General features: G+C 38.9%; 1 protein-coding gene across 2 annotated transcripts in view; it reads left to right on the forward strand.

Moving 5' to 3' along the window:
- LOC122119496 (protoheme IX farnesyltransferase, mitochondrial) overlaps positions 1–27,478 on the forward strand; it is a 125,060-nt gene that overhangs the window by 20,556 nt on the left and 77,026 nt on the right. For both annotated transcript variants that reach the window (XM_042693541.1, XM_042693544.1), the window contains one exon: positions 7,842–7,966. In XM_042693541.1, the coding sequence (XP_042549475.1) occupies positions 7,842–7,966 (125 nt within the window). The remainder of the gene's footprint in view (positions 1–7,841; positions 7,967–27,478) is intronic.

Raw genomic sequence — 27,478 nt, forward strand, 5'->3', positions numbered from 1 at the left:
GGAAGAAAAGTCTGTGAGACTTAGCTCCAATGAACTACTCAGAGAAAGCTGGAAGTGGCATTTGTGTCTCGAGTGGTACAGTGCTAGCCTTGAGCACAAAGAGACTCACATTCTTTTTATTATTTTTTTATTATTATCTTTTAGTTGTACAAAGAAGTTCCCATTCTACAAAACAGTATATGAATGCAAGGTGTCTGACAACATTGAGACTCACATTCTTATTCACAAATCAGAACAGAGTAATTCCTGCCCCTGAATTAAGTTATTATCACTTTTTGTAATCCCATTTCTTGGACACACATGTGGAAATTAAGTAACTGCCTGCTTTTACTCAGCTTTCTAGAGAGCCTTAAATCTGTGAATTTGGATTAGTATTGCAGGCTCTCTGCTACTGACAAGATAAGATGTCATACATAGATCACAAAGATAATTTGAAATTTGTAGAGAATCTCAAAGTCTCTTTTAGCCAATGGTTTTAGTGTTGTTTTGTTTTTAATCAGATCTTCTGTCAGAACTGTTCATTAACCAAACTGATTTACTAAAGTTTTGTTTTTCACTTTTGGGGGTAAGTGCTAGAAAATAGTGGTAGTAATGTAGATGCCCAATTTTTTAATATAATCCTAACTGCTACTTTTTTTTTTTTTAAATTACTGATCTTTGGAAGAAAATGAAGTGCATCCATTATGCTAATGTTCAAAGACCAATAATTCTCAAAGTGTAGTGAGCCTTAAAAAAAAAAATCTAGATAAAATTGCTTCTCTAAGAAAGCTTCTGTATTGAGAGAGGCAAAACCTGAGCAGTTTGTTATTGTGAGCCTGATACAAAATGCTGGATAGTTTGTATAGCAGGTTCTGCAAAGCCTTGGTTATGGATGACAAATCACATTCCCTCTCTTGCAAAATTGACAGTATATACAGGGCTTCTGCCCTTCTACCTCTATCCCAACAAGGCCTCCCTCTTCTCTGATTTTTTAAAATGCTCCAAGAGCCTTTGATGTAAGAAACATTGTGACTTTTGGCAAGGATTCAGTGTTAACCTCTTGCCTGGTTTATATAGGTGATATATTAAGGGTGTGTATGTGGGGGGTGTCTTTTTAGTAGAATTTCTTCTGAAAATAATCCTTTGGAGCACTGTCTAAAGATTATAATAAATTCAGAGAAGCAAAGAGCCAAATACTATCCTGCACAACTCTCTTGATAGAAGCTGCATTATTTACCACTGATTTGCAGGTGAGCGTTCTACCACTTGAGCCACAGCACCACTTCCAGTTTTCTAGTGGTTTATTGGAGGTAAGAGTCTCACAGACTTTCCTGCCTTGGCTGGCTTTGAACAGGGGTCCTTAGATCTCAGCCTCCCTCCTGAGTAGCTAGGATTACAGGTGTAAGCAATCAGTGCCTGGCTTTGAAATTTAAATAAATGTAACACCAATTTCATATTGTAAAGTGATTGGCAAATACAAGTTTTGTTTCTATCGTGATCATTTAGACTATCTTTCTTAAAGGATTGCTCCCTGACCACTTACACATGTGGAGTTTGTTTTGGGGTATGTTGTTTCTCTAAATCACCTTAGGTGATAAATATTTTGACATCTAAATTTAGTACAAGTTTACTGGCCAGAGAAATATTTCATAGAATTCTACATTCTAATAATCACCAAGAGCATCACTTAGTAAGCTCTAGTTATTTACCAGCACTGTGCTAAGGGGTTTTGTTAACAGCCCCAAATCCTTGTGCCTCTAGAAAGCACAGCTATGGCCAGAGTCAAAGTCAAGGATGGCTGGTTATGGGGGACTGTGAGGATAGTAGTATTTGCATAGTTGAAGACTTGTGTCAACAAAGAAAGTTAAGTCATAGACTTAAACTGTATCCAAAGGTAGAAGATATTGTAAGGAAAGGAATTTTGAACTGTTAGAGCTCTTCTGTAGAAGAGGTTGCCCATGGAGCACTTACTTCCTGTTGCTAGATTCAGAGGTAGCTTCCACTAATATACTGGGGAAGAGTTTCCCCTATCAGTAGAGGAATTAGATAGTTGGCCATAATTCTCTATTCCCTTTTCATATCTTACTGTTCTTTGAGTGGGGGAATGATCTTTGTCTCCTTTACTGTAACTACTTGTATTCACTTATGAAGCCCTGTCTTACCTTCTTCAGAAATCCTTGATGGAGACTAGTTATGCTGTTGCCATTCTACATGGGCCCTCATTGTTCCCCACCTACCACCTGCAGTGGCCTGTGAGTAGATCCCTGGTGACCCTTTCCTATACTGCTGATAGACAGACCCATTTTCTATGTACCATCCTTGTTGCAGTACATACAACAAAAGATTATTATGTCACCATTCTTCTAAGTCAGAAGCACAGGCCTGGCATCCCAACATCCTCTGCTCAGGACTGAACTCAGGGCCTTGGTCAGGACTGTCATTTTGTCTGGAGCTCAGGGTCCAGACAAGAATGTGTTTGAGATTGGTTTTTTGATATATTTGTTTTCATTATTGAGTTTTAACTTTTTTGTTTAAATTTTTTGTTATAATCATTGGGGTTTTTTTTTGTTTAGTTATTGTGACTTTTTTAAAACTCCTAACCTATGTAGGAACTTCTCCCTGGAAGAGACAGACAAGTAAGAACCTATTTGTTGCATTCTGTTCATGATGGGCCCTGGAATAAGAAAACCCTTGTCAGTTATTTAGGTGGGTAGATTAGAAGAGATTAACTGGAAACTAATAAGGTTGCTGTTGTCATGTGCTTGGGCGTCCTGGTCAGGGCTGCCTTTAATGAAAGCTGCTGCTGAGTCTTCTGTGGGGAATCTTGGCTTCTTTGGCTGATCATCCACCTAGGAGTGGGATGGTTCAAGTTCTATGAAGTAAGAATAGTACTTTTCTTGGGCTCCCACAGTCACCCTGGGCCTGCAGTCCATGCCTCTCAGTCTGTATTGGATGGGTCATGCTTCATCAGTAGCATTGATTTTATGTTTATTTGTGAAGGGACAGAGTATGAGATTACCAAATAAAATATAATTTCGAGAGTTATTAATGAAAGAATATATTACATTCACTTTTAATGAGATCTTGGTGTTGCAAAATGATTCCATGTAATGAATCCCAGGAAATCAATGAAAAGTTTAATTACAGTCGTGGCAGTGTTGTATGGGAATATTGCTTTGGTCAATTCTACTTGTACAATTTATCACTCCTCTCTGCCTTTCTCTTTTAAATTAATTACTGAGATGAAGTAAGCGAATACATGCTTTGTTAGCTTTTGAGCCTGTTAGAAAGGGTCAGAATTAAGATTTTGTTCACAAGAATAGTAGTTACTATCATTTAATATGTGTTTTCATTTAAAGTTTGTCCATTTTAAAACTAGACAGCATTTTCAGTTTGTAAATTTAGCTACTGTTCCTTTCTCTAAAAACTGTGTCCATTTTCCTTTGTCAGTTTTTTTACCCACTACTGTTCTCAACTTACCAGGAAGACCCCTGAGTCCAAATCTTTCTGTGCCATTTACCACCCAGATAAAAAGAATCAAATATTTTCTCCTCTGATTATCCTCTTCCTCTCATGTAACTATGAACTCTTTTCTATTTGAAAGCAAGCAAATGTAGAACATTGTTACTTTTGATACTTAAATGCTTATGCCACTTTCTTGTCCCCAGTGATGGTAATTCAGTTTTTTTTTGTGTTTTTGTTTTGTTTTGACAGTCTCCTTATGTAGCCCAGGCAGGTCTCAAATTCATACTTCCTGCTTCCCAAGTGCAGGGAAGACCTGCACATTTGAAGTTGTAGACCCACACATCATGCCAGCCTCAGCAGCTGACTTTTAAAACATTATTTATTTATAAAGCACAGTACAAAAAGTTGGCCAGGATATTTAGAGATATCCAAAGCAGTCCTTTTAGTGTTTCCAGATTTTAATAGTTATGTGTTGAGAAAGTAGTAGTAGATTGCTTTTGACTTGTACAGTTGTTTATGAGTAGTCTGTTCTTGGTTTCAGGTTTAAGGTTTTAATCAATAATTATCTTGCCTGATTTACTTTGTGAATAAAAGGAATTGTCTCTCTTCAAAAGGCCATACCCTTCAATCTGTCTTCCTGCAGATGCTCCCATCCATATACCATTAACCTCTCTTCCTGCCTGGTAGGAAGGATTCTGTTCCTCCTGAAGATCAGGCTTGGTGTTAAGATTTTTCTCTCCAGCCATGCTTTCTCACTGTCTGGAGAGCTTCCAGTTTATGGCTCTTGTTCTGTGCCATTGGCCTGGTCATGAGGCTTTGCCATTGACAATGTGATAACATAAAGAAAGAAAATGCCTCTTCATGCAGGGTGCTAGTTGCTAATTCTAAAGGGAGGGAGCGCTATTTTGTTCTAAAAATGGTGCCTTTCCCTCTGTGGTCATTGAAGGTATATAGGTAAAGCCAGATGGACTGTACATGAGAGATTGTTTTCCCACCCTATTGACATATGAGTAAAATGTCCCATAAACCCTGGCATAAACTTGACACCTTTTTTTTAGTCCAGTCGTGGGGCCTGAACTGTGGGCCTGGGTGCTGTCCCTCAGCTCTTCAGCTCAAGGCTAGTGCTCTACCACTTAAGCACCTCTCTTGGCTTTTTTTTTTTTTTTTCTGCTTATGTGGTGCTGAGGAATTGAACCCAGGGCCTTATGCATGCAAGGCAAGTGCTCTACCACTGAGCTGCTTTCCCAGCCCTTGGTACTTTCTTTTGGAGCATGTATAGGTCATCACAGAATTGGAGTTCAAATTTTCAGTGTTTCCTTGGAACCGGGCATGGTAGTATACACATCTTACCCAATTTCTCAGAGGCTAAGGCATGAGGATCAAGAATTTGAGACCAGCCTGGGCTGCCTACCCAGACCCCATCTTATTTGAAAACAAAAAGAATCAGTGTTTCCTTCTACATAAGTGTTTTATTTTTGTTACCCCTCTCCTTGTGGTTAGCAGATATCGGTGAGCTTGTGTGCAGTTGTGTTTGTAGTATCTAGTCCAGGCAGGCATCCCTGCCCAGGCAGAGAGGGGTTAAGAGGGGACAGTGCATGCATTTGACCAAGAAGCTCCCCCTCCCTTAGCCATCTTATGTTTTCCCTGGGACTTTTTTTTTTTTCCCCAATTGGTGACAGGTGGCAGAAAGTTAAATTGCTATGGATATCAAAAAGGTTGGTTGGTTGTGCCAATATGGTGTTAAATGCTGGGAAATGATAGGACTGTTGGCTTGAAGAATATATTCCCCCAAATGAAAAGACGTGTTTTATCTTAGCCAAGTAGTATTTAGCCGAATAGAATGTAAACTCAGTGTTGTCAGATCTTCAGATTGCAAGTGGAGAAGGAAAAAAAAAAAAAAACCACCAATTTTTGTGTGAGTCAAATAAAGAAAGTAGTTTAAAGCAGGCAGGTAGGCTTGCAGAGAGACATGTTTCAGTGGAAGTGAATACTTTGGTTCTGGCCAGGATTTCACTGTCTCTGGCTATTTCACAGTCTATTAACTGATACTTTCTATTTCTCTATGTGTGATTATGAAAGAGAATAATCTCATTACATCCTTATAGATGGAAAGATTTTTCACAAATACAGAGTTGTCATTTGTACCTGTGTATTTTTTCTGTCCGATATCTTCGTTTATGAGGGTTCACTTCCATCACAGTACTAATGATTCCCTTCAATAAAAGTTGATTAGGAATCTTGGTATATAAAATCTGGTTCTTTAAACTTAAATGTTTAGGACATGTATATATAATTTTATACCCCTTTTTTGCTTGCTTAACATATTTTTTATTTATGTACTTTGTTACAGGTAATTTTTTCAATATGTCACAATAATATAGTGATAATAATGAAAGCAATAACAATATTTCTTATAAGATGCTTATTGAAACTTTCATATTTGTTCTAAGTATTATTTATTTTAATCTTCACTACTTCTGTGATTTAAGTACTTTATTATCCCCACTTTATTAGTGAGCAAATTAAGCCTTTTAGAATTTAATTTGTTTTCCAAACTTACACAACTTAGTCTAGATTTCTGGACACAAAGTCTGTGGTAGTAATTTTTTTTTAATCCATATCCTTAGTCCCCTGAGGCTTCTGACTAGCCCCCCCCCACGCCCCCTTTGCCTTCCCTGGTTAATCTATTTGTCTTGTAATCGGTTTTTTTCCAAACCTTCATTCCCACTCCTGAAATTTGCTCTTTTTATCTGCTGTAACCCAGGAACACATCCTCCTTTCTAGAGGCAAGTCTTTCTGTGGGAGATTTGGATGCAGACCTCTCTGGAAACCTCTTGAGTTAAAGGAACGACCTCCTTCTCAAAATACATGTGCCTTAGAGATTTCTTGAGATTCACATGGTGCTATGGTTTGGGTCTTAAGTGCTCCCCCAAGCCCACATTGTAAAGACTTCCCCCCCTCAATGGAACCTTAAAGAGATGGGCCTAAAGAGAGATTTTGGCATCATTGAGATTGTGCCCTTAAAGAGAACTATGGGACCAGGCCCTTCTTCTATTTCTCTTTTTTATGTCTCAGCCATGAGGGCAGTAGTTTCTGCTACCATGTGCTTCCACCATTATGTGCTGGCTTCCACTAGCCTCACAGCAGTGCACCTCCTGATCATGGACTGGAGCCTCCAAAACTGCATGGAAAATCAACCTTTTCTCTTTATAAGTTTATCCTGGATATTTGTTACAGTGATGAAACTGAATGATATAAAAATTTCAGCACATGCACGATACAGAAATATCAAGAACTGTCTATCTACTCTAGGTATTAGGGAAGGGGCTGTCTATGAGAAACAAGTATAAAGCAAGGATGCTTCTGTGTTTCTGCTAAGATTGGATTGAAGGACATGCCACCAGTTTACGGCCATTTTGGGGAGCTGCCAGCTTCTCTAGCATGAACTTACTGATGGCTGTAGTACTACCTTCCTGTCCTCTTTCCTTTGTCATTTCACTTGGCCTGCTGAGCACCTATGCAACCCCATCTTCAAGATTCTTTGTGTCTGTTATTCTTTCCTCATCCCTTGATAAAGATCTGACTTTCTTACCCACTTCTCCATGCTGCTTGTGAATGCTCTCGTCCAGCCCCACAGGGTTAGCCGTGGTCTCTAGGAGAGTTTTGTGCCTCTCCTTTGTCTTCCCATATCAGTCCCTCTCATGGATATTTACTGGCCCTATGTAGAACTTCTGTGAACCATGAAAAAGAAGCATCAGGAATTACCCCAAACGAACAGGGTTAGTGGGTGCTGGAGTCAGATGACTGTATTTCTGTGCCTTATACTTCTTTGATTCTTGTGACAATTGGATTAACATCTCCTTTTACTCTGACCCCAGAATGTTCCTCTATTACAGGCAAGCTCTTCCTAGTACCTTCTCCTGTTAGAGGCAAGCCCTCTATCAGGCCTGTGTGCAAATTGCCATAGAATTGAGACCTTGACTATTTGCTACCATTTGACACTTACTAATGCATGTCCTCCATCTCCCTGTCAAGTGGCTCAAGAGTAGGCATGAAAGTTCACATCTTCATCCTTTGTAGTTCCTACTGCCTAGCACAGTACTAACACAAATTTCGTTTTTAGTAAATGTTTTCTAATAAATAAGTGAATGACTGAGTCTACAAGATTCATTTTATTTACTCTTTTTTTGTACAGTGGAATTAAAAATATGCACATGCAATTTTACTACAGAAAAATATAGATTTTTTTAAAATGAAAGAATATCAACTTATAGCTTGTGTTCTGAATGCCATTGTTTGACTTGTGTGGATAATGGCCAGCCAGTCTTCCTACACTGTTTGAGGTAACTGGGTGAGAGTCTTGCCGGTAATACTTGCCTGCTCTGTTTGTGTTGCAGCTCTGGTTGTGAGCACCACAGCTGCTGGATTTGCACTGGCCCCAGTCCCTTTTCACTGGCCCTGCTTCCTGCTTACTTCTCTTGGAACCGGCCTTGCATCCTGTGCTGCCAACTCCATCAATCAGGTCTGATTCTCATCTCTCTGTTTGGTCAAGTATTATAGATTCTCTCTTGGAGGGTGGGTTTGGGATTGCCATGTTTTGTAAACCTTTCAAAATCATGTATACCCATAGAGAAGCACTTTGAACCTGTAACATGTATGTCCTATGGAGGTCTGGTTTATACACCTAGTCAGTCTTTCTTGGAAAGCAAGAGGAGTGAATGCTTTCAGGTTGGTTCCAGTGAGAAGGCAATAGAATATAGGCTTCAGGTGACCTGGATCCCTGTGCTAAAAAAGTGTCTTAGAATTGTCATAGCTTTCTTTCCATCATGCTGTATTTGTTTTTTTTTTTTTTTCACTTATTTCAGAAACATTTTCCTGGCTCATGATTATTTTTTGCTGTTCTTTCTTGGTTTTATTTACTTGCATTTTATTTTATTTTTTGTTTTGTTTTATTTTTATTTATTTATACATACATACATACATATAGAATCTTACTATGTAGCCCAGCTAGCCTTCTTGATCTCATGACAGGCCTACATCACCATGATCATTTTTTCTTCACATTTTAAACCACTACATACAAAATAATATTTAGGGACATCTCCAATTTTAAGAAAAATCAGAAAATTAATACTTCTGTTATCTTGATGCATGAAATCAAGTTAAAAAATTAATTAGAATTTTAGTTTAATAGACCTCCACTATAGTTTTAAATATCCAAATAATTCTCTAAATTAGTTTTTCTTTTTTTACCCCCTGCCTGGTCACTGTGGTGTGCCATAGCTATGTGGTTTTTCCATAAGATACTAAGAGTGAAAAAGTCTTGGCTAAAACTGAAGGAAAATCATTTTCATCACCAGAACACCCAAGAAGAGCTGGCACAGCTTTTAAACAGGAATCCAAGCTACCAGCAGGAAAACAGCTTGGCTGAGTAGATCATAGATAGCTACTCTGCAAAGTATGGGGATTGAATGTAGTAACGCTTCAAATAAGGACTTGTTATTGTTATTATTTTTAATGTCAAAGCTGTTTTATAGTACTATCAGTACTTGAGAAGTAGAAGGAGCATCACAGTTTTGAGAGCAGCCTAGGCTATATAGAAGACCATGAAAGAAAACAAGCAAAAATTGCTTAGAGTAAGATATAAATAGTCCTACTACTACTGATATTTTTGATAAAGTACATTTGTCTGCTTAGGAGAAGTCTGTTTTATTTATGCCTGTGATGATAGGGATGGAACCAAGCTCCTGTGCATGCTAAACAAGTTCTGTACCACGAGTCACACCCCGAGCCCTTCAAATTTTTTATTATTACCTTTGCATAGTTGGAGATCAGTCTAGGTCAGGAAAGTAAGCCAGGGGCACATTCTAGTTTCTAGCCTCCTTTGTATGAGTTTAAGAGCTGCATTGTGTGTGCGTACATGCCCATCCTGGGGCTTGAACTCAGACCCTACAACTTGAACCACATATCGACTTTGGGCTTTTGATGGTTAATTGGAGATAAGAGTCTCAAAGACTTTCCTGTCCATGTGGTATAGGTATAAAGGAGCCTTCTGCCTGAGGCTCTCTATAAACCATGATCCTCAGATCTCAGCCTCATGACTAGGTAGGATTACAGGTATGAGCCACCAGCCACTGGCTGCATTTATCTTTTTTTTTTTTTTGGTTGTGGGGCCTGAACTCTGGGCCTGGGCACTGTCCCTCAGCTCTTCAGCTCAAGGCTAGTACTCTACCACTTGAGCCACAATGCCACTTACGGCTTTTTCTGCTTATGTGGAGCTGAGGAATTGAACTCAGGGCCTCATGCATGCAAGGCAAGCACTACCCACTGAGCCACTTTCCCAGCCCCTGCATTTATCTTTTAAGATACTGGTTGCTCTCTCCTATTTAAATTGCATAAATCCAAACAAAATGTTTAAAATAATAAATGTCAAGATTCAAAAAGAGAACTCAAAAGCATTAAATGGTGTTGAAACTTCAAAATATTATAATAAAACAAAAGTTACCTTGAGTTAGACTATGCTTGCCCTACATGCTCCTCAAGAAAAAAAACGTTGGCTTGCGACTTTTTCATAAGGGGGGAAAAAACCCTCAGTTACAGCAGAAAGTATGTAGAAAAAGTAGGATGACAAATTTCAGCAAGCCAAGGTTTCAGAAACTGAAAGGTCTGTGGGTTTAGATGACTGCCTGATTCTATCATCTGAAGATGCCTGTTTGCTATAGGGGTTAGGTGGATGCTGAAAATTTCTTAAACGACTGAGGAAAGCCACAGAATACAGAACGGGACACTTTGTAGTACCCAGATATTGCAGAATCTGCCTCTGCTCAGCTTGGTTTTTCAGCTCTTCTCTGTACCCACATGCCCGCTCCACCGTTCTTCGTTTGGAGCACCGTGCCACGATCTTCTGTGTGTCACTCTTCCACATAGGCCTCATCAGTGTCGTAGTTCCTAATCAGCCAGTGCTTCATGCAAAGAGGAGTTCTTCTTCAACTCCTACCCACCATACGGAGTGATACACTTGACTTAGGCTCTCCTTTCATTGAGAAGCATCACCATGCTTTTAAAATGTCCAGAGTCCCCAGGCTGATTGAATGCCAGTGTTACTAAGGTGTTACCATCTTACCAAATTGTATGATCTTCTTTCAGTAGTACAGTAGAAACTTTTTAGTTTAGTGTTGTTAGATCTCATATATAAAATAAAGGAACTCAAAAGCCATTTTTTGGTGGGTCTTGTTTTGGTTTTCTGTTTTTGTGTGTGTCCAAGTGCACCATTGCTGGGGCTTGGACTCAGGGCTATCCCTCGGCTTTTTCACTGAAGGCTAGAGCTCCACCACTTGTGACAAACCTCCACTTCTGGCTTTTTGGCGGTTAATTGGAGATAAAACTCCTGGACTTTGCTGACTAGGTTGGCTTCTAACATGAATCTCAGATCATAGCCTCCTAAGGAGCTAGGATTACAGGCATGAGCCACCAGTGCCCAACTCAAGGGCATTATTTATTAACATCTTATAAAAATAGTACGAGAGGAGTGCCTTGAACTAGAGTTTGAATAGCAGACAGGTTAAAAAAAAGTTTTTAACAAGAAAGAATAATTCGAGGGTTTTGTTTTGCTTTATTTCAGAGAGCTGTGTTCCCATTAAAGCATACAACTATATGGTTGTCTTTAGAAAACTCCTTCAGCTTCTAATAGACTTCAGTGGGTGAAAAATATTCCCTTCTGTCCATGTTTTGAAAAGATTCAAATAACATTTTATGTGTTTTTATTTTTTATGTAGTTTATTTGAGCTGTTATTCATTTAGTACTGTTCCTTCTTTGTATCCAACTTCTGTGATCTCTCTGTGAAAGTAGAAAAAATAGAGCTTTGAAAAGCAACTCTTACATTTGTTTTAAGGAGAGAAAATAAGATTCCGGTTCTGATTTAAAAAGCAGTGACTGGTGCATAAGGAGATACGTATAAGAAACCACTAACGTTGAACTGTATAAGTAAATTACATACATGTTTTGTAATATATATACATGCTCATCCAAAACCCTCATTTGGCTTTAAAGCGGGTTTGCCTTCAAAGGATGAAAGCAGTCCATACATGTTTTCAATTTAGCAACTGAAAGATAAAATGTGACAGGAACTTTGACTGATGGAACCTTCAGGAAAAAGCGACAAACAGCATGGCAGAGTCAGGTCCAGGAGAGTGAATTAAGAACTTGAAAACCACAAAAATGATCAGAACATTAGGAGACTTATTTTCAGTATTTGACCTAGTGGATCTTGTAATAAGCGGTGAGTGGGATTGTTTTACTTAGGTTTTGCATATGCAATAAGTAGTCCCTCCTTACCCGAGGTGTTGCCTTCCCTATTTCAGTCTGAAAATACTAAAACACTCATAGAAAATTCCCATTAATAAGCAATTCGTCATTCTTAAGTAACTTTTGTCACATCATATTGTTGTGATTGGTGTATTAGTGTGCTAATCTCCCATTATGCCAGTACATTTCTTTGTGGATACATTTTGCTGTGTTAATCAATTTTGATGATGATGTGATGTTCTGTTGTAGGGCTGTGCCTCTGCTTTCTCAGCCATTCTCTGGTGTTACCTTCCTGCTTCTGTACATCATACTCCCTAATTTTTCTAAAGCATACATTTCTGTCAGGGAAATTGCTGCTAGGAAGGCTAACAGCCAGGGTACATATGAAACTGGTTTAGGTTTAGAAGGTATGATCTTAACAAGATAATTAACTTCTTGCATCCATAGAGTGCTATAGAATTTACAGAGTGCATTTGCGTAAATCATTCTTTAAACTTTATAACCCTCTGAGGTAGATGGCATTACTTCCATTTGTAAGACATTCTATTTGTAAGACATTTTGTTTTACTGCTAAATTACTTTTAATAGCAACAGATAAACATTTTCTTATACAAATAATAATTTTTATCACAAATGAGTTAAAAATACAGATAAATAAAAATAACTACATTTTTATTTGATTTGTACCCTTCACCAGGTGGTATTCTGTGTAAAAGTTTCTGCAGGGAACAAAAGTCCTGCCCAATACATGTGCTTGTTAACATTTTAGTTTATATTATTACAGATTTTTCTCCTACACAGACATACATCTTCTTTTGTGTATCAACAAATTTCTTTAAAAACTGGCTCAGCTATAATTTCATTGCATTTTCATATAATAATTAGTCATGAACAGTCTTCCATGTATAGAATGATTGTAAGCATTATATATGGATATTCATTGATTTGTTTGATCAGTTTCTCCTCATTGGACATTGTAGAGATTTTCGTTTCTTTTTTTGGCTCACATAGTCTGATTTTTTTTTTAATTATCTTTAAGTAGTTATACAAAGGAGTTGCTGCTTAACAAAGCAGATAAGCTGAAATGTTTGTAGCTGGATCTTTGCACATTTCTTTCATTATTTCACTTGATAGAAACCAAAAAACATTTGTATATGTTCATTTCAAAATATGAGTTTAAAAGATAACTATTTCAGGTATAGCTAAATGTCTTCCCAGACAGTCATTTGTTTGTTTGAAATCAACTTAAAATTCTATATTGCAGTGCATGCAAGAGTATGACCACCACTGAGAATGAGAATTAGTCTTAGCTGAGTTTATAGATCACATCAATAGTGTCCTTTTACTCGCAGCTACTTTGCTTATTGAGGAGGTAGGTATGAATATGTGCGTGTGCACGCATGCGTTGGCTTCTTGGTTATTTGTTTTATCTTTACCAGTTACTTGTTTGTGATTTTACCTGTTCTCCTCTTGGGATGCTTGCCTTTGTCTTAGTGCTCTCCTTTTAAGAAGATAGGCTTAGGTCTCTGTCATGGAAGGTGTGAACATCTCTTAATTGGTTTATATTGTAGCTGCACCCATATGTGTATGCTGCCAGGTCTTCTCACTTCTAATTCAAGCTTTTCTTACCTTAGCACTAAACAGTGTAGCCTGCATGGGTCTTTGTTGTGGGGGCTGCTCTGCTCATTGCAGGGTGCTTCCCATTATCCCCAACTGCTACCAGTGGACACTAGTAACACACCCCTTCCTTGAATAGTAACATCCAAAAATGTCTTCAGCTATTTCTCATGTTCTCTGGAGACCAAATTCATACACAGTTAAGAACCACTGCTTTGGGGCTGGGAAGGTGGCTCAGTGGTAGAGTGCTTGCCTTGCATGCCTGAGGCCCTGGGTTCGATTCCTCAGCACCACATAAGCAAAAAGAAAAAAGCTGGAAGTGGCGCTGTGGCTCAAGTGGTAGAGCGCTAGCCTTGACCTGAAGAGCTGAGGGACAGCACCCAGGCCCAGAGTTCAGGCCCCACGACCGGACCCCCCCCCCCCCCAAAAAAAAGAAAAAGACAAAAAGAAGCTATGTGGAAAAAAGAAAGAACCACTGCTTTAATAATTTCTCATATATATATATATATATAATTCTGAGGCCTTTCCTCAAGATCCTGGCTACGATTTCTGCTTCAGGCCACCCCATGGTCATATTTCTTCTGGTATAGCCACCCATTGATACCTGCATGTTCGTGTCATGCTTGATGCCTGTGTTCTTAGGGTATTGTTAAGAATGTCCCTTTTAATCTCAAGTGTCCCAGTTTGGACAAGAAATTATGTAATTATTCACAACTCATGTATCCCTCAGTCTTATACTGTGAGATGTAATAAAAATATCTTTATGTTTAAAAGCTTTGTGCTTGGGTTCTGCTTTTCTGTCTGTCTGTCTGTCTGTCTGTCTGTTGAAGGGCTTGAACTTAAAGCCTAGGTGCTCTTGCTGAGCATTTTGCTCAAGGCTAGGGCTCTATTACTTTGAGCCAGAGCTCCATTTCTGGTTTTTAGGTGGTTAATTGGAAATAAAAGAGTCTCACTGCTTGTCCTGCCTGTGCTAGCTTGGAACCACGAGCCTCAGATCTCAGTCTCCTGAATAGATAGGATTACAGGCATGCACCACCAGCATTCTGCTTTTCTATTGATGAGTGTACATACTGAACAAATAGATTTCCCAAGTATAGCCTTTGTCATCTTGGCTTGCCTCAGAGGCACTATCTTTATAGTTACAGTCATAGTATACTGCATACCTAGTATAAGTGTATATAACTTTTTTTGTGCACCTAAAAGAATATTTTTATATCCATTATTATTCTATTGTCAACAAATTGTTCTACACTTTTGATGATTTTTTTATGCTGAATACTGTATTCCTGGCAAATCAAATTGTGTGTGTGTGTGTGTGTGTGTGTGTGTGTGTGTGTGTGTGTGTGTGTGTGTGTGTGTCCCCGCCAGTTCTGGGCTTGAACTCTGAACCTGGGTGTTGTCCCTATGCTTTTTTGCTTGAGGCTAGCACTCTTAACACTTGGTCCACTTCCAACTTTCTTGGTAATTAATTAGAAATAAGAATCCCATGGAGGGCTGGGAAGGTGACGCAGTGGTAGAGCGCTTGCCTTGCATGCATGAGGCCCTGGGTTTGATTCCTCAGCACCACATAAGCAAAAAGAAAAAAGCCAGAAGTGGTGCTGTGGCTCAAGTGGTAGAGCACTAGCCTTGAGCTGAAGAGCTGAGGGACAGCGCCCAGGCCCAGAGTTCAGGCCCCACGACTGGACCCCCCCCCCCCAAAAAAAAAAAAAAAAAGAATCCCATGGAGTTTCCTGCTTAGGCTGGCTTTGAACCACAATCCTTACATCCCAGCCTCTTGAGTAGCTAGGTTTACAGGTGTGTGCCACTGTCACCAACCAGATTGTCTTTTGATTACTGTAGTTGTCATTTATTTCCAAGGTAGGTTGATGAAATCTGTCCTGTTGAGCTGATGTCTGCCACATTAGGATTACAGCTCTACGAAAAAAAGTCTGTGTCCTTTCTTCATCCATGGGCCACTACTTCCAGTGGATCACTTCCTGTATGACTCATGGGCTCTTGTGGAGAACAGAGTGAATATGCTCTGTATGATTATGACTTAGGTGCCTTATACATCTGTCACTTTTGTACACAGGATAGGAGGAGATTAGAAAAGTGATCATCTGAAGGCACATGTGCAGGGAGAGGAAAGGGGGAAAAGTAGCAAGAAGCTTACCACTAATAATTACAGACAACACTTACTTAGCACTTGCTGTATTCCAAGTCATGTTCTAAGCATTTTATACACATTGGATCATTTACTTGAGTCTCGGTTCATAGGATTTAAAAAAATATATGGCTCTTTTGAAAGATCAAATAGATGGTGAATGAATTCATAACTTAGACTTTGGTCTAAAAAGAACTATTGATGTTCTCAGAAACTTTATTTTAGAGAAAATTACAAGAAAGGCATAAAACATAAGTAGAGTCTCAGACCTGAGAGGTAGGTTATAATTAGAAAAGTAAATCTGATAAGAATATGTTATCTTTTAGATGTAGTATATCCATGAATGTTGAAGAATGTCATGAAAGGAAATACATGAAGGAGATCAAGAGGTGTGAGTAAAATAGGGTCAAGAAGAGACGTGTTTTTCTGTTTGATACTGACAGTACTTGAGAAACTTTTCATGACTGAAATAAGGTAAAAAGGAAAAGCTTTGGATAAAGAGCTCTGAATTACAGGGTGGTGAGGGCAAAAGAAAATTCACAGCCTTTTAAACTCTGAAAAGAGACCAGGTAAAGATTTTTGTTTTCCCTGTGAATATAAGATTAATATCTAATGCCTCTTTCTCCATTTCCCTTTCTCTGATGTCTTTTGTTTTGACTCTGCAGTCTGCCTAGAGCAATAGCAGTTGACTTTCATCTACCATGGTGAACAAAAGTGGTTATTAAATTTAGTGTTATATTCTCAGAGAATAAGACTTTTGTTAGCAAATGCTAGTGATATGATTTACAGATCACCATATGTGTAAGAAGAATTAATATGAGAAATGTATTTTTCTTTTGAGTTTTGCCATTTGACTTTGAACTTGCATTCATTCAGTGGCCTCTGAAGTTTGTAACTCATGGCTTATATTCAGATGATTCAAATTAGCTACTGCATAGATCGGGTTTACATTGAGAATCTTTGAATGCCATTTGGGAAAAAAGTCTCCAACTAAATATGGTTTTTATATATAAGGAAAATGGTGAGCATAACTGAATAACGTCAAAAAGAAGATGTATTTTAAATGCAGTCTCTTTTCCTGAATTTATGTAACCCCAAATAGTTCCCAAATTGCCTATGATTCCCTCTTGAGAACGATCCATCTAAATGGAGTAAGTTTGGCATTGATATTCCTATCCAAAATAATTCCAGGTGAAGTCCTGCCAGCAAATGCAGAAATGATGATTTGAACATAGCGTTTGCAGGCATTTTTAAAAAATAATTTGTAAAGATAATATTGTACACATGTGTGGAAATGTAACACTGAAAATTCCCTTTTGTATAACTAATGAAAGCTAATGAAAAAAATAATTTGCATGCCACATTAAGTGGTCATTATTTTATTTGCTTCTTATAATGGCTCTGTGAGATTGCCTTATTCCTATGTTTTAGAATCAAAAATGGAGTCTAATGAGGTGATTGATTATACGTATGAAAATGGCCCAATTGGCACTTGAGGATCCAGTTCACTGCCCTGTCCTAGCTGACATGCTGGTCATCACTTCAGAATCAGACTGTTGTCATTAATGATCCTTCCTGCTGGATGCAGGTTAATTGCTGATATCCTTGCTACTGTGTGCTAGAGAGTTATCATAGCAGGCCTGGACATGTATCAATCTCCAATGAGACAGGGAAGATTTAAAGCATATACCATAGTCAAACTAAATGCTCCATTAAATGTTAGCTATTGTATTGTGGTTGCTACTATTAGAAACAATTGCTCTGTTTTTAATCCACATCCTCCATACTTTCAGAATCTGATTATCATCCTGTTGTCTCCGGTTAAAGTCTTAATAGAGAATGGGAAGTGAAATCTGTTTTTCTCAGCATACTAAGAGACTTAGGTTACATAGGCTGAATATCTCTCATCCAAGACATTTTATTTCAGATAGTTTCAGATTCGAGAATGTTTGCAAATATATAAGTATTTTGGGAATGGAAGGAAATTAAACATGAAATCTCATGTTGTTTCCTATGCAGCCTGAAGGTAATTTTATTCAGTATTTTAGTGTACCTACGTTTGACTGTAACCTTTCTGTCATATGAGGTATCTTTGGTGTCATGCTAGCACTCCACTTTAGATTGGGTACGTGAGATTTTGGATTTGGGGTTTAGGAGTGTCCAATTTGTACTTGCAGAATTGTGTGTATGTGTGTCTATTTATGTCTATACTTTAATGTGAATTCTAAAGATTTGAGGATGTGTAATGACTCAGGGCATCAACCATATGGATTATGGAATTGGGTGTGTAGTTCTGTTAAGTCAAAAAAATTATTGGTGGAAAAGTTTTATAAATCAAAAAGGCAGGTATTTCATTGAGACATACATGGATTTTTGGAGTTAGACTTCTTCACTTGTGTCTCTGGGTACTGTGCTGTGATTTGATCTGATTTAGGTGACGTGGAGACTTTTTTCCCCCAGTGTATCTTCTTTGCCTGTCTCTCCACATGTACCCTGCAGCCCCCACTTCTAGCATAGGTCAAGCTGAGGTTCTTTGTGAATGATCTTTTTCTTTTCTCCTGCATGCTCTCTCTCTCTCTCTCTGTTTCTCTGTCTTTCCTTCCTTCCTTGCTTCCTTGTTTTCCTTTCTTTCTCTTTGTGATCTTCAGTTGTGTTTTGCCTTTCCTGGTGGTTTGCTCTGAATCCCATTAGCAGGGATGAGCCACTGCTCTGAACCACTGACTCCCTCTGTTTTCTGGGTTGACTCTTGCTTGACTAATGACTGGTGTCACTGATGGAAACACAACTGTGTAGCTGTCTGGTGCCTTAGAGACTGTAGCATTGCTTATCTCCTCTCTCTTCTTGCCTTAGTGACACACTGCTTTTTAGGTTTAATACATAAAAATAGTATTGTTTGTACTTTAAAATAAGAGTCCTTGGATGATTCTGAATTCCACACTGAGACGTCAGACTCTGAAGGCAACAGAACTTGGGATGTCAGAGGGTAGGGGATGGGCAGTAGAACAGGTGTTGTTTGTTATACCAGTGCATATATAACCCAGATTAACTTTTTGAGACTTCTTTGTTGTTATTTCCCAGTAGTAATGTTGTTCTTCAATGCTTCAGGCAAGCTAGCAGACCTTTAGAAATTGGGCATGTAAGTGATTAAGTAACCCCTAACATTCATGTTCTCATGACCACCCAGTCCTGTCTTATCAATTTTCTAAGGAGTTTTAGAAAATATTGTTTGGCAAGAAGGGGAAATTACTTACCTGTGTGATTAATTGTAAGGCAATTTTCACTCTGGCATTTCCTTCAGATCCTGTGCCAGATTTCTCCCGGAAGCAGTGATCACACAAGAACAAAGAAATTCTAAATTTGAATGATGGAATGTGGAGATAGGATGGAACAAAAGGAAAATGTTTGTAGTTAATAAGATTTATGTGTACACTAAGAGTACCCCTGTACCTTCAGTATACTGTCTAACCTTGAAATACTTAGGTAGCATGCAGCTTTCACTTTTATTTTGATTCAGGTTTCCTTAGTACTGAAAGATATGTGTCTGCCAGCTTGTAAGAAGGAAAATCACTGCTAAATAGAAGTCTAATGTAATACCTAGTCATTTTGTCATATCGGAATGAAATGATGATTGTTCTAGTATTGCTAAGGCAATACAGGTATGGTTGATAACCTAAAACATGCCAGAGTGGGAACCTTGTATTGCTATCAGTAGATGAGTCATAGGAAGAGGATGAAGTAGTGGTGTATAAGTCCCTTCAACAGCTAGCTGAAGAAAATAGTATTGTTACCCTTCCCTAATCTTCTGCCTTAGTCAATTATTATTGTTACCCTTCCCTAATCTTCTGCCATAGTCAACTATCCATTTAAAATAATGGAGATTGCTTGGCATTGGTGGTTCACACTTGTAATCCTAGCTATTCAGAAGGCTAAGATCTGAGGATTGTAGTTCAAAGTCAGCCTGGGCAGGAAAGTCCATGAGACTCTTAATCTCCAATTAACCACCAAAAAGCTGAAAGTATCACTGTGGCTTACATGGTAGAGCACTAGCCTTGAGCAAAAAAACTCAAAGACAGTGTCCCAAATACTGAGTTCAGGTTCCAGGATCAGCATAAAAATTATAAAATAATGGAAATAACTATACCTTCTAATCTTAAGAAAATAAACATATCGTTAAACCAGATTCTTAGTTTTTGTAAAAATGTTCAGAATAGTTTTTACTGAACCTACTACCTGACTTAAACTTATTCGTGAGTGAAGGGAATGGCTGGCCAAATGGCTAAGTAGCTTATTTAAACAAGCATGTAGCTGGGCACTGGTGGCTCATGTCTGTAATTGTAGCTACTCAGAAGGCTGAGATCCGAGGATAATGGTTTGAAGCCAGCCAAGGCACGGAAGTCCTTGAGACTCGTATTTCCAGTTAACCACCAAAAAGCCAAAAGTAGGGAAAGGTGTGGCTCAAGTGGTAGAGCATTAGCCCTGAGTGAAGAAGCCAAGCAAGAATCTGAGGCCTTGAGTTCGAGTCCCAGTGACAGCTTTAAATAAATAAACATGTAGTTAAACTTGAACGTGGAGCTGTGGACAGTTCCCTAATTTGTAGGCTAATGTGTATTCCCACACAAGGAAAGATAACTTACTAGTTTTCAGCAGATATCTATCTGTTCACCCATCTCAGCTACCTCTGGCTTAAGTAAAATCAGCTTTCTTCAGAACTGACCCTTTTGGCAATATTTAGTGAACATTCAGGCTTTAAGATTACTTTTGTGCCTTTGAAAGGCAGGTAAAAGGTAGCTGAACTAGTTCTTACTTGTACAGAATTTGTTTATTTTGCTAAGCTCAAGTTAAAATTATTGAGGTTGGGGAAGGCTGTTGAAATCCTCTTTATGTTCCCGTGCCTGTTGAAAAGACCAGAAAGCAACATGTCCTTAAGTACTAGAAAGTGCTAATATTCTTGGCTACTCTTTTTCTTGAAAGCTCTTGTCCTAAAGGACCCTTGTCTATTTTGTTGGTTACTTTTGCTAGAGGTGAAAAGATTGCCCCCTTCTCTGAAGTAGCTTGCAGTTTGATAGAGGAAGGAAGATGTTTGAATAAGTGTAGTCAAACAGTGAAACGTCATTGTGGTAGAACATGGGCACTGGCGATGCCTTGGGCATACAAAGACACATATAAGGAGTGGTCCTTTCCACCTGTGCCGGTCTAGAAAGCTTCTCAAAGTAGCCACCAGAGTATTGAGAAGTTAGATGGGTGCTTACCAAGTAGAGTATATGAAGTAGACCTTTGCAGGCAGAAGGAACACCATCGAGAAGAATGTAGACATTGCGATGTAGACGTAGAAGGCACAGAGTAAGAAGGATACCATGAAGGATTTGACCAAAGAAGTAGCAGGGGCAGGTCATGAATTGCTTTGTATACCTTATTAAGGCAACTAGACTTACCTGGAAGGATAGGCAAATACTGGTAAGTTTTTAAGTAAGGGTGTAACACAAATAATGCCTTCCTCTTGTTACAGCAGAGACAAAAATTCTAATGTCACTTAAAGGTCCTGCATATCAATATTTCTCAAGCCTCATCTCCTTCTAACTGACTCAATCTAAAGTTTCTGTCTTGATTAGATTACGGCTGCAGTGCCATCCACTTAGCAGACATATCCTAAGCTCCTATGGCATGTGCCAGGTATGGTGTTAGGTGCAGGGACCCAGTAGTTACTGTGTCTTGCAGTCTACAGCATAATAGTGAGAGATGGACAATACAAGAAAATACCTAGAAAGGGTTGTTATTCCCACTCAAGCCAGCATTAAAGCCTGGTCATTCCCTAGCCCACCAGGAATTTTCTCCCTAGCCTTTTCTGTTTGCTCAGCCTTCTCCCTTTCTCTTTTTCTTGATCTCTTTCTCTGTCTCTCTGTCTGTCTTGTATGTCTGTCTGTCTCTCACTCTCTCTCTCTCTCCCACACACGCATACATGCATATATAGCTTCAGTAGATCTGGTCATAGGCCACTCTGAACACCCTGTGCCCCTCTGTTACTCTCCTGAGATTTGGTTGTTGCTGCTATTGATTGCTTATTTCTACCACTGAATGACTAGCATGTCAGCTCCATGAGATCAGAGCATTGCCCTTCCCTACATTGCCTCAAACTTTGTCTGGTTCATTTAAGGAACAGCGCAGGTCAGTGAATGATCAAGTGAACTATCGCTGTTGCTTATTGCTTATTATCAAGAAGCTGGAGATAAATGTAAAATTATGTAAGGCATCCTGAGTCTGTTAGTTACTTTCACAACTGTGACCAAATGCCTGACAGAAATGACTTCAAGGAAGATTTATGGCTTACCGGTCGAGAATGCTCAAGCCAGAGTGAGATAGGGGGATCGAAAGGGGCCAGGGTCACGATACCCCTGAGGAGCAGCTCAATGACTTACTTCCTCCAGCTACCCCTCTTCCTAAGGATTCCAGAACTTCCCCAAATAGTGCCACCAGCTAAGGGCCTTCTCATGAGCTGCTCTGTCCTATACTTGATGTCATGAATGGTGCTAACCTCAGCCCTCCTTAGCCACAACTTGCAGCTCACTTCTTTGTTTGCTTAAATGTTACAGACTGAACACTCACCATATCTCTGGTTAAAAGCAGCTGGCAGTATTGCTTATTGTGAATATAGGACTGTCTAAAAACCTCTGCCAGATTAATTAGTCTGTCACCTTTAAAATCAGCCTCTCATAAAGTCTCAGGACTCACACAAAATGGAAACAAATTCTCTGCCAAAATGTAGCATAAATGACCCCTTGTTCCATTTCCAGTTGAGTATTCCTTCCTATCTGAAACTTCATGAGCCTGGTCTTCACTGTCCACATTCCTGTTAGCATTCTCTTCTTCTGAGCTCCCACCAGAATTACCAATTAAGCTGAGCCTAAAGCATTTTTGTCTATTCCACTGCTCCAATCTTATAGTCTCTTTCCTCAAACCAGTTCCAGAAGTTTAAGAACCACAAGTTCAGTTACAGCAATGACCCTACTCTCTCTGTTAGTTACTTTATCATTTCTGTGACAGAATGGCTGACACAAACTACTAGCTGGAAGAAGGAGTGATTTTTGGCTCATGACCTCAGTCCACGTTTGTCTAGGTCTATGTACTGGGCAGAAAGAGCATCATGGTGGCAGAAGTGTGTAGCAGAGGAGAATTTTCGGTTTATGGTAGACAGGAAGCAAGAATACAGGAAGGAGCTATAGCAAGAAACCCGAAAGATACACCTTCATGCCTGCTTCCTCCAGCTGGACCCCACCTCCTAAATTCTCTAGGACCTTCCAAAATAGTGCCACTAGCTGGGGATGAAGCTGTGAGGGACATTTCATATAAACATAATATGGAGGGAAAGTCTAACCCATCCCTGAGGAAGAAGTCTGAGGTCGTTGGTATAGGGAAGAAGCCCAAGCTGAAGATCTCTCCTTGGCCTTTATTTCTCACTGAGTTTTTCCCATTGTATGGCTTCCAGGGTGAAGAGAGAGTTCCCTAAGGTCAGTTTTATCTGTGGGCCTCCTACTTGTGTTATTTAAACAAGTTGTTTTTGGTCTCAGAAAACTCCTCTCAGCTCCCAAATGAACACACGCTTTGCACTGTCAGAGGTACATGCTCCATGGCTGCTGCAGGGCCCCATAGTGGCCTTGATGGTTGTAGTGTAAGAGCACTGGCCTGAGGGAGCACTTTTCCTGCCCTAGTTGAATACAGGCCATGTGGGTAGATCTTCCAACTTCTCAATACCAAGTAGACATTTGGGTTTTCATTTGCAATTTCGTTGTGATCTTAAATGTGGCCCAGGTTTTCTAAAAGCTGTACCTACCAAACCAGACCTGACAGTGAGTTGAATTTGTGTTGAGGTTTCTCTTCCCCAATTCTAGTCTTTGAAATAGGACATACAATCTTTGAAATACTGTTTGTGAAATGAAGAGGAGGAAGAGAAGGAAGATGTGTATTCTGAGAGCAGAATATTTCAAAACTAAATAGTGGAATGTAGTGTTGTTTTTCCTTATTTCTCTATTGGGAAAAATAAAGTACAATCATCTTAGCCTTTTTACTCAAGGCTGGTTCTTGATAACACTTGACCCACACCTTTGCTTCCATCTTTTTAGCAATTGATTGGAAATAGACATCTTATAAATTTTCCTGAGGGCTAGCTTTGAACTCAGATCTCAGACTCCTCAGTATCTAGGATTACAGATGTGTACCACTGGCATCCAGCTACAGAACTGAGTATTTTTAAAGTGAAAGAAAAGGGATATATTACTGTTTTAGTATTCAAAAGATAATCAAGGAAGGTTAACTGAAAATTGCTTCAAGAAACACCTAGAAATTGCAAATATGTTTATAATTACTTCCCTACTGATGGTATTAAGTTTCAGAAAGTACCATTAGTTGTGATACAGTAACACAAGAGCTCTTTGTGAAATTTAAGTCCATTGAATATCAGCACCTTCAAAGACAATGGAAATTCTAGCCTGCATTTATCTATTCCCATGTGAGGAGTTACTGCAATATATGTATATATATCTGAGATTCTCGGGCTTAATCTTTTCATTTATAGGCAGTTGTCTGAGGTCAATTTTCCATTTGCAGTTGTCAAACAGCTGTCAAATTAAAATACCAGATCCTAAAGTTAATTTACATTTCATGCCATTCCATATTAGTTTGATTCTCCACTTTCAAATTTAAATTTTTATCCACATTTTTAATTGCCCTTTTCCTCGATTATCTCATTTGTTCCACACACACACATATATATATAATATATATATGTGTGTGTGTGTGTGTGTGTGTGTGTGTGTGTGTGTGTGTGTGTGTGTGTGTGTGTGTGTGTGTGTGTGTGTGTGTGTGTGTGTGTGTGTATATGTGTGTGTGTGTGTATATATCCTTACCATTAGATTTTATTTATTTATTTAATAATTTTTATTTTTTTATTGTAAAAATACTATACAGAGGGGTTACAATTACGTGGGCAAGATAATGAGTACATTTCTTATCAAGCATTGTAGGCTCCTCCTTTGTTCCCCTTCCCATCCCTTCCCATCCTCCCCTCGCACCCCCCCCAATCCTCCCCACCCCCACCCCCCACCAAAGTTGTAAAGTTCATTTTCGACATAACGACTTGTACTTCTCATTGTTGCAATGGGTCCACCTGTATCCCTATTTAAACGACTTGTTTTTCCCCTTACCATTAGATTTTAAAAAGCATAGTTTTTAAAATAATTCATGTTGACTTATAAAGAACACAGGACTTGGACACTCAGCCAGTTCATTCCACAGTTCTTTGTGTCAGAAAAGAAAATCAACTCTCTCATATATATATATATATCCTTTTCTTTTCATGGTCATGCTTATTTTCATCCTTCCTTTTAACATTTTGATCAAATTGAAATCTGGATAGTAGTTGAACATAGAATTCTTAATTAGCTTCTAAATGTCAGTATAGGTTAGTGTAATAGTAAAAAAAAAAAAGATGCAGCATTCATTTTTAATAATTCACTCATGAAAGCAATGTTTCTGATTATGCCATTGATGTTTTTCTACAAAGCATCTCAAGTTGCCAGTGGTGACAATCACATTGTCATTCTCTTTAAAGGATGTGCAGCCTGAGATATTTGATGAGTACTTATGCGTTAAGTCATTTGGTAAAAGAGTGACAGACAGTCACATGCATATGTAATTGGTCTTAGGTGGCAAACACCTAACAAGGAAGGAATCTTTTTCTTTCTTTCTTTCTTTCTTTCTTATTTGGAGGAACTTGAGATTGAATTCCAGGCTTTTCTCTTGTCAGGCAGCCACATCTACCATTTGAGGCTAAATACTTAGACCATTTTTGTTTGGGACATAAAGTCTTACTTTATAAAGTCTTACTTCCTCTTCCCCCTCCCCCCAAGTTGAGTTAACAAGTGGGTTCCTTCTTACCCATTGGTTGAGGTGGAGTCTTACAAACTTTTTTTTGCCCAGTCTACCCTCCAACTTCAGTCTCCGAACCTCTGCCTCCCGGTAACTAGCACTAGGCTTTAGCCACTATGCCTGGCTAAAATGAGTATTCTAAATTATGATCATTAGGGATTACTGTGTGGCAGCACAAAAATCTTCCCATCTTAGTTCATTTAGCCTTTTATACTAAGAGCACTTTACTTAATAATCAGTTAGTACCTGCTTTTCTTAAATTTGCAGGTTTGATAGGGCATGACTTAACCTCCTACATCTTGACACATTCTCCTCCAAGATCTTATAACTTCCTGTGTATTTCTCTGTGATGCCACTTATTAAGTTACAATTTAATTATGTTCTGACCTATCTCCATATTTTGACATGTGAATGAGCTCCTGCTTTTCTCTAAGAGCATATTTTATTTAACAGTAGAAAGAGCCTATGGTGTTAAGTGATATGGTCTTAGTGCTCCCATTAGGTGACTGGATGAACTGTGTGTGAATGATATCTCTTCATCAGAATCTTCATGATCTCCATCGGTACCTTGCCTGCTTGGAGCTGCAGCCTGTCAGAACCAGCAGCTGTAAAAGTGAGCTCTGACCTCTGACCTTTCTCCCTCCACTTAGCTGCTCTGATTCCACTGCTTTTGATCTAGTTCCAGACCTTTGGGGCCATGAATGACACCCACCTCCCCCCCACCCCAGCTTTCTCTCAAGTCCTACTTTCAAACCATCATCATGAAATCATGTGACCACCACCACCACACCCTCCCCCCCCCCCCCTTCTCTCTATCCCCTACTCCCTCCCAGTATCTCTCTGAGATGTAAGAACTGGCCTCAGGATCGTTGTATTCTCTAGCTATTTTCAATATTCCTGTTGTCCTTACCTTTGTCTCTTTCCTACCTGGATTGTTTAATGATATCCTTGAGGCCATGGCTACTTCTCCCTGGGCTCAGTACAGCATCCAGTATGACCGCATAAAAATGTGAGACTGTGCCCTCTGCCAGTCAACGTCACGGACTCCCAGACCGCCCTGTGCCTCCCACCCTCGGTCCTGATCTTGTACACTCTGGCCAATTTGTCCATTCATCTTATTTATCCTACATTCTGCTGAAAGGAAATGGTCTTATGTTTGTAATGGCTCTAATTACAAAGACTCATTTGTGCTTTCTTATTTGTTAATTGCCATCATTATTCTGTCATGTCTTTAGTCCACTTTAACATGAAGATATTTTCTTTTTTAAATGATGCCTAAGAGTTTTTGCATATTAAAGATATTAACCTTTTGTTGTAAATGTTTTTGTGAAATTTACTTTGTTCTTTATAGCTTTTATTATTTCAGGATCTATGGGAGCATTACATTTTTAAATATAAAATCTGTTGGTTTAAAAAACAAAATCTACACGGTATAACCCCTGCTTTCACTGTATTTGATGTTGGTATAATTTGTGGAAGGGAAGGGAAAAAACAAATCATACAGATGAACCCATTGCAACAATGAGATGTACACGTTGTTATGTCGAAAAACGAACTTTACAATTTTGGTGGGGGGGAGGGAGGAGGATCGGGTAAGGGGGAGGGGAGTGGGAAGGGATGGGAAGGGGAAACAAAGGAGGAGGCAACAATACTTGATAAGAAATGTACTCATTATCTTGCCCATGTAATTGTAACCCCTCTGTATGGTACTTTCACAATAAAAAAAATCTATCTCTTCCTTGGGAGAGATCATCTTAATAAGTATGAGATGGTGATTGGATTAATTTATCCTAAATTGCTAGCTTGCTATCCCATCCATGTTGATCTTAAACTCAGAATCCTCCTGCCTCAGCCTCTTACATGCTGGAATTACAGGGATGAATCTGCCTCTCTAGGATAATTTTCAAATGCTACTCTTAGTGTACATTAATTGTAAGAGATTTCATTGAGATATTGCATACATGCATATAATATACTTTAATCCCTTATATACAGCTTAATAACTGAGAAAGTATATCTTTTCCTCTGTGCACTCCTTTTTCAAGATACTT

Source organism: Dipodomys spectabilis, unplaced genomic scaffold (genome assembly GCF_019054845.1).
Source record: "Dipodomys spectabilis isolate Male_0828 unplaced genomic scaffold, ASM1905484v1 ptg000004l, whole genome shotgun sequence".
NCBI classification, from domain to species: domain Eukaryota; kingdom Metazoa; phylum Chordata; class Mammalia; order Rodentia; family Heteromyidae; genus Dipodomys; species Dipodomys spectabilis.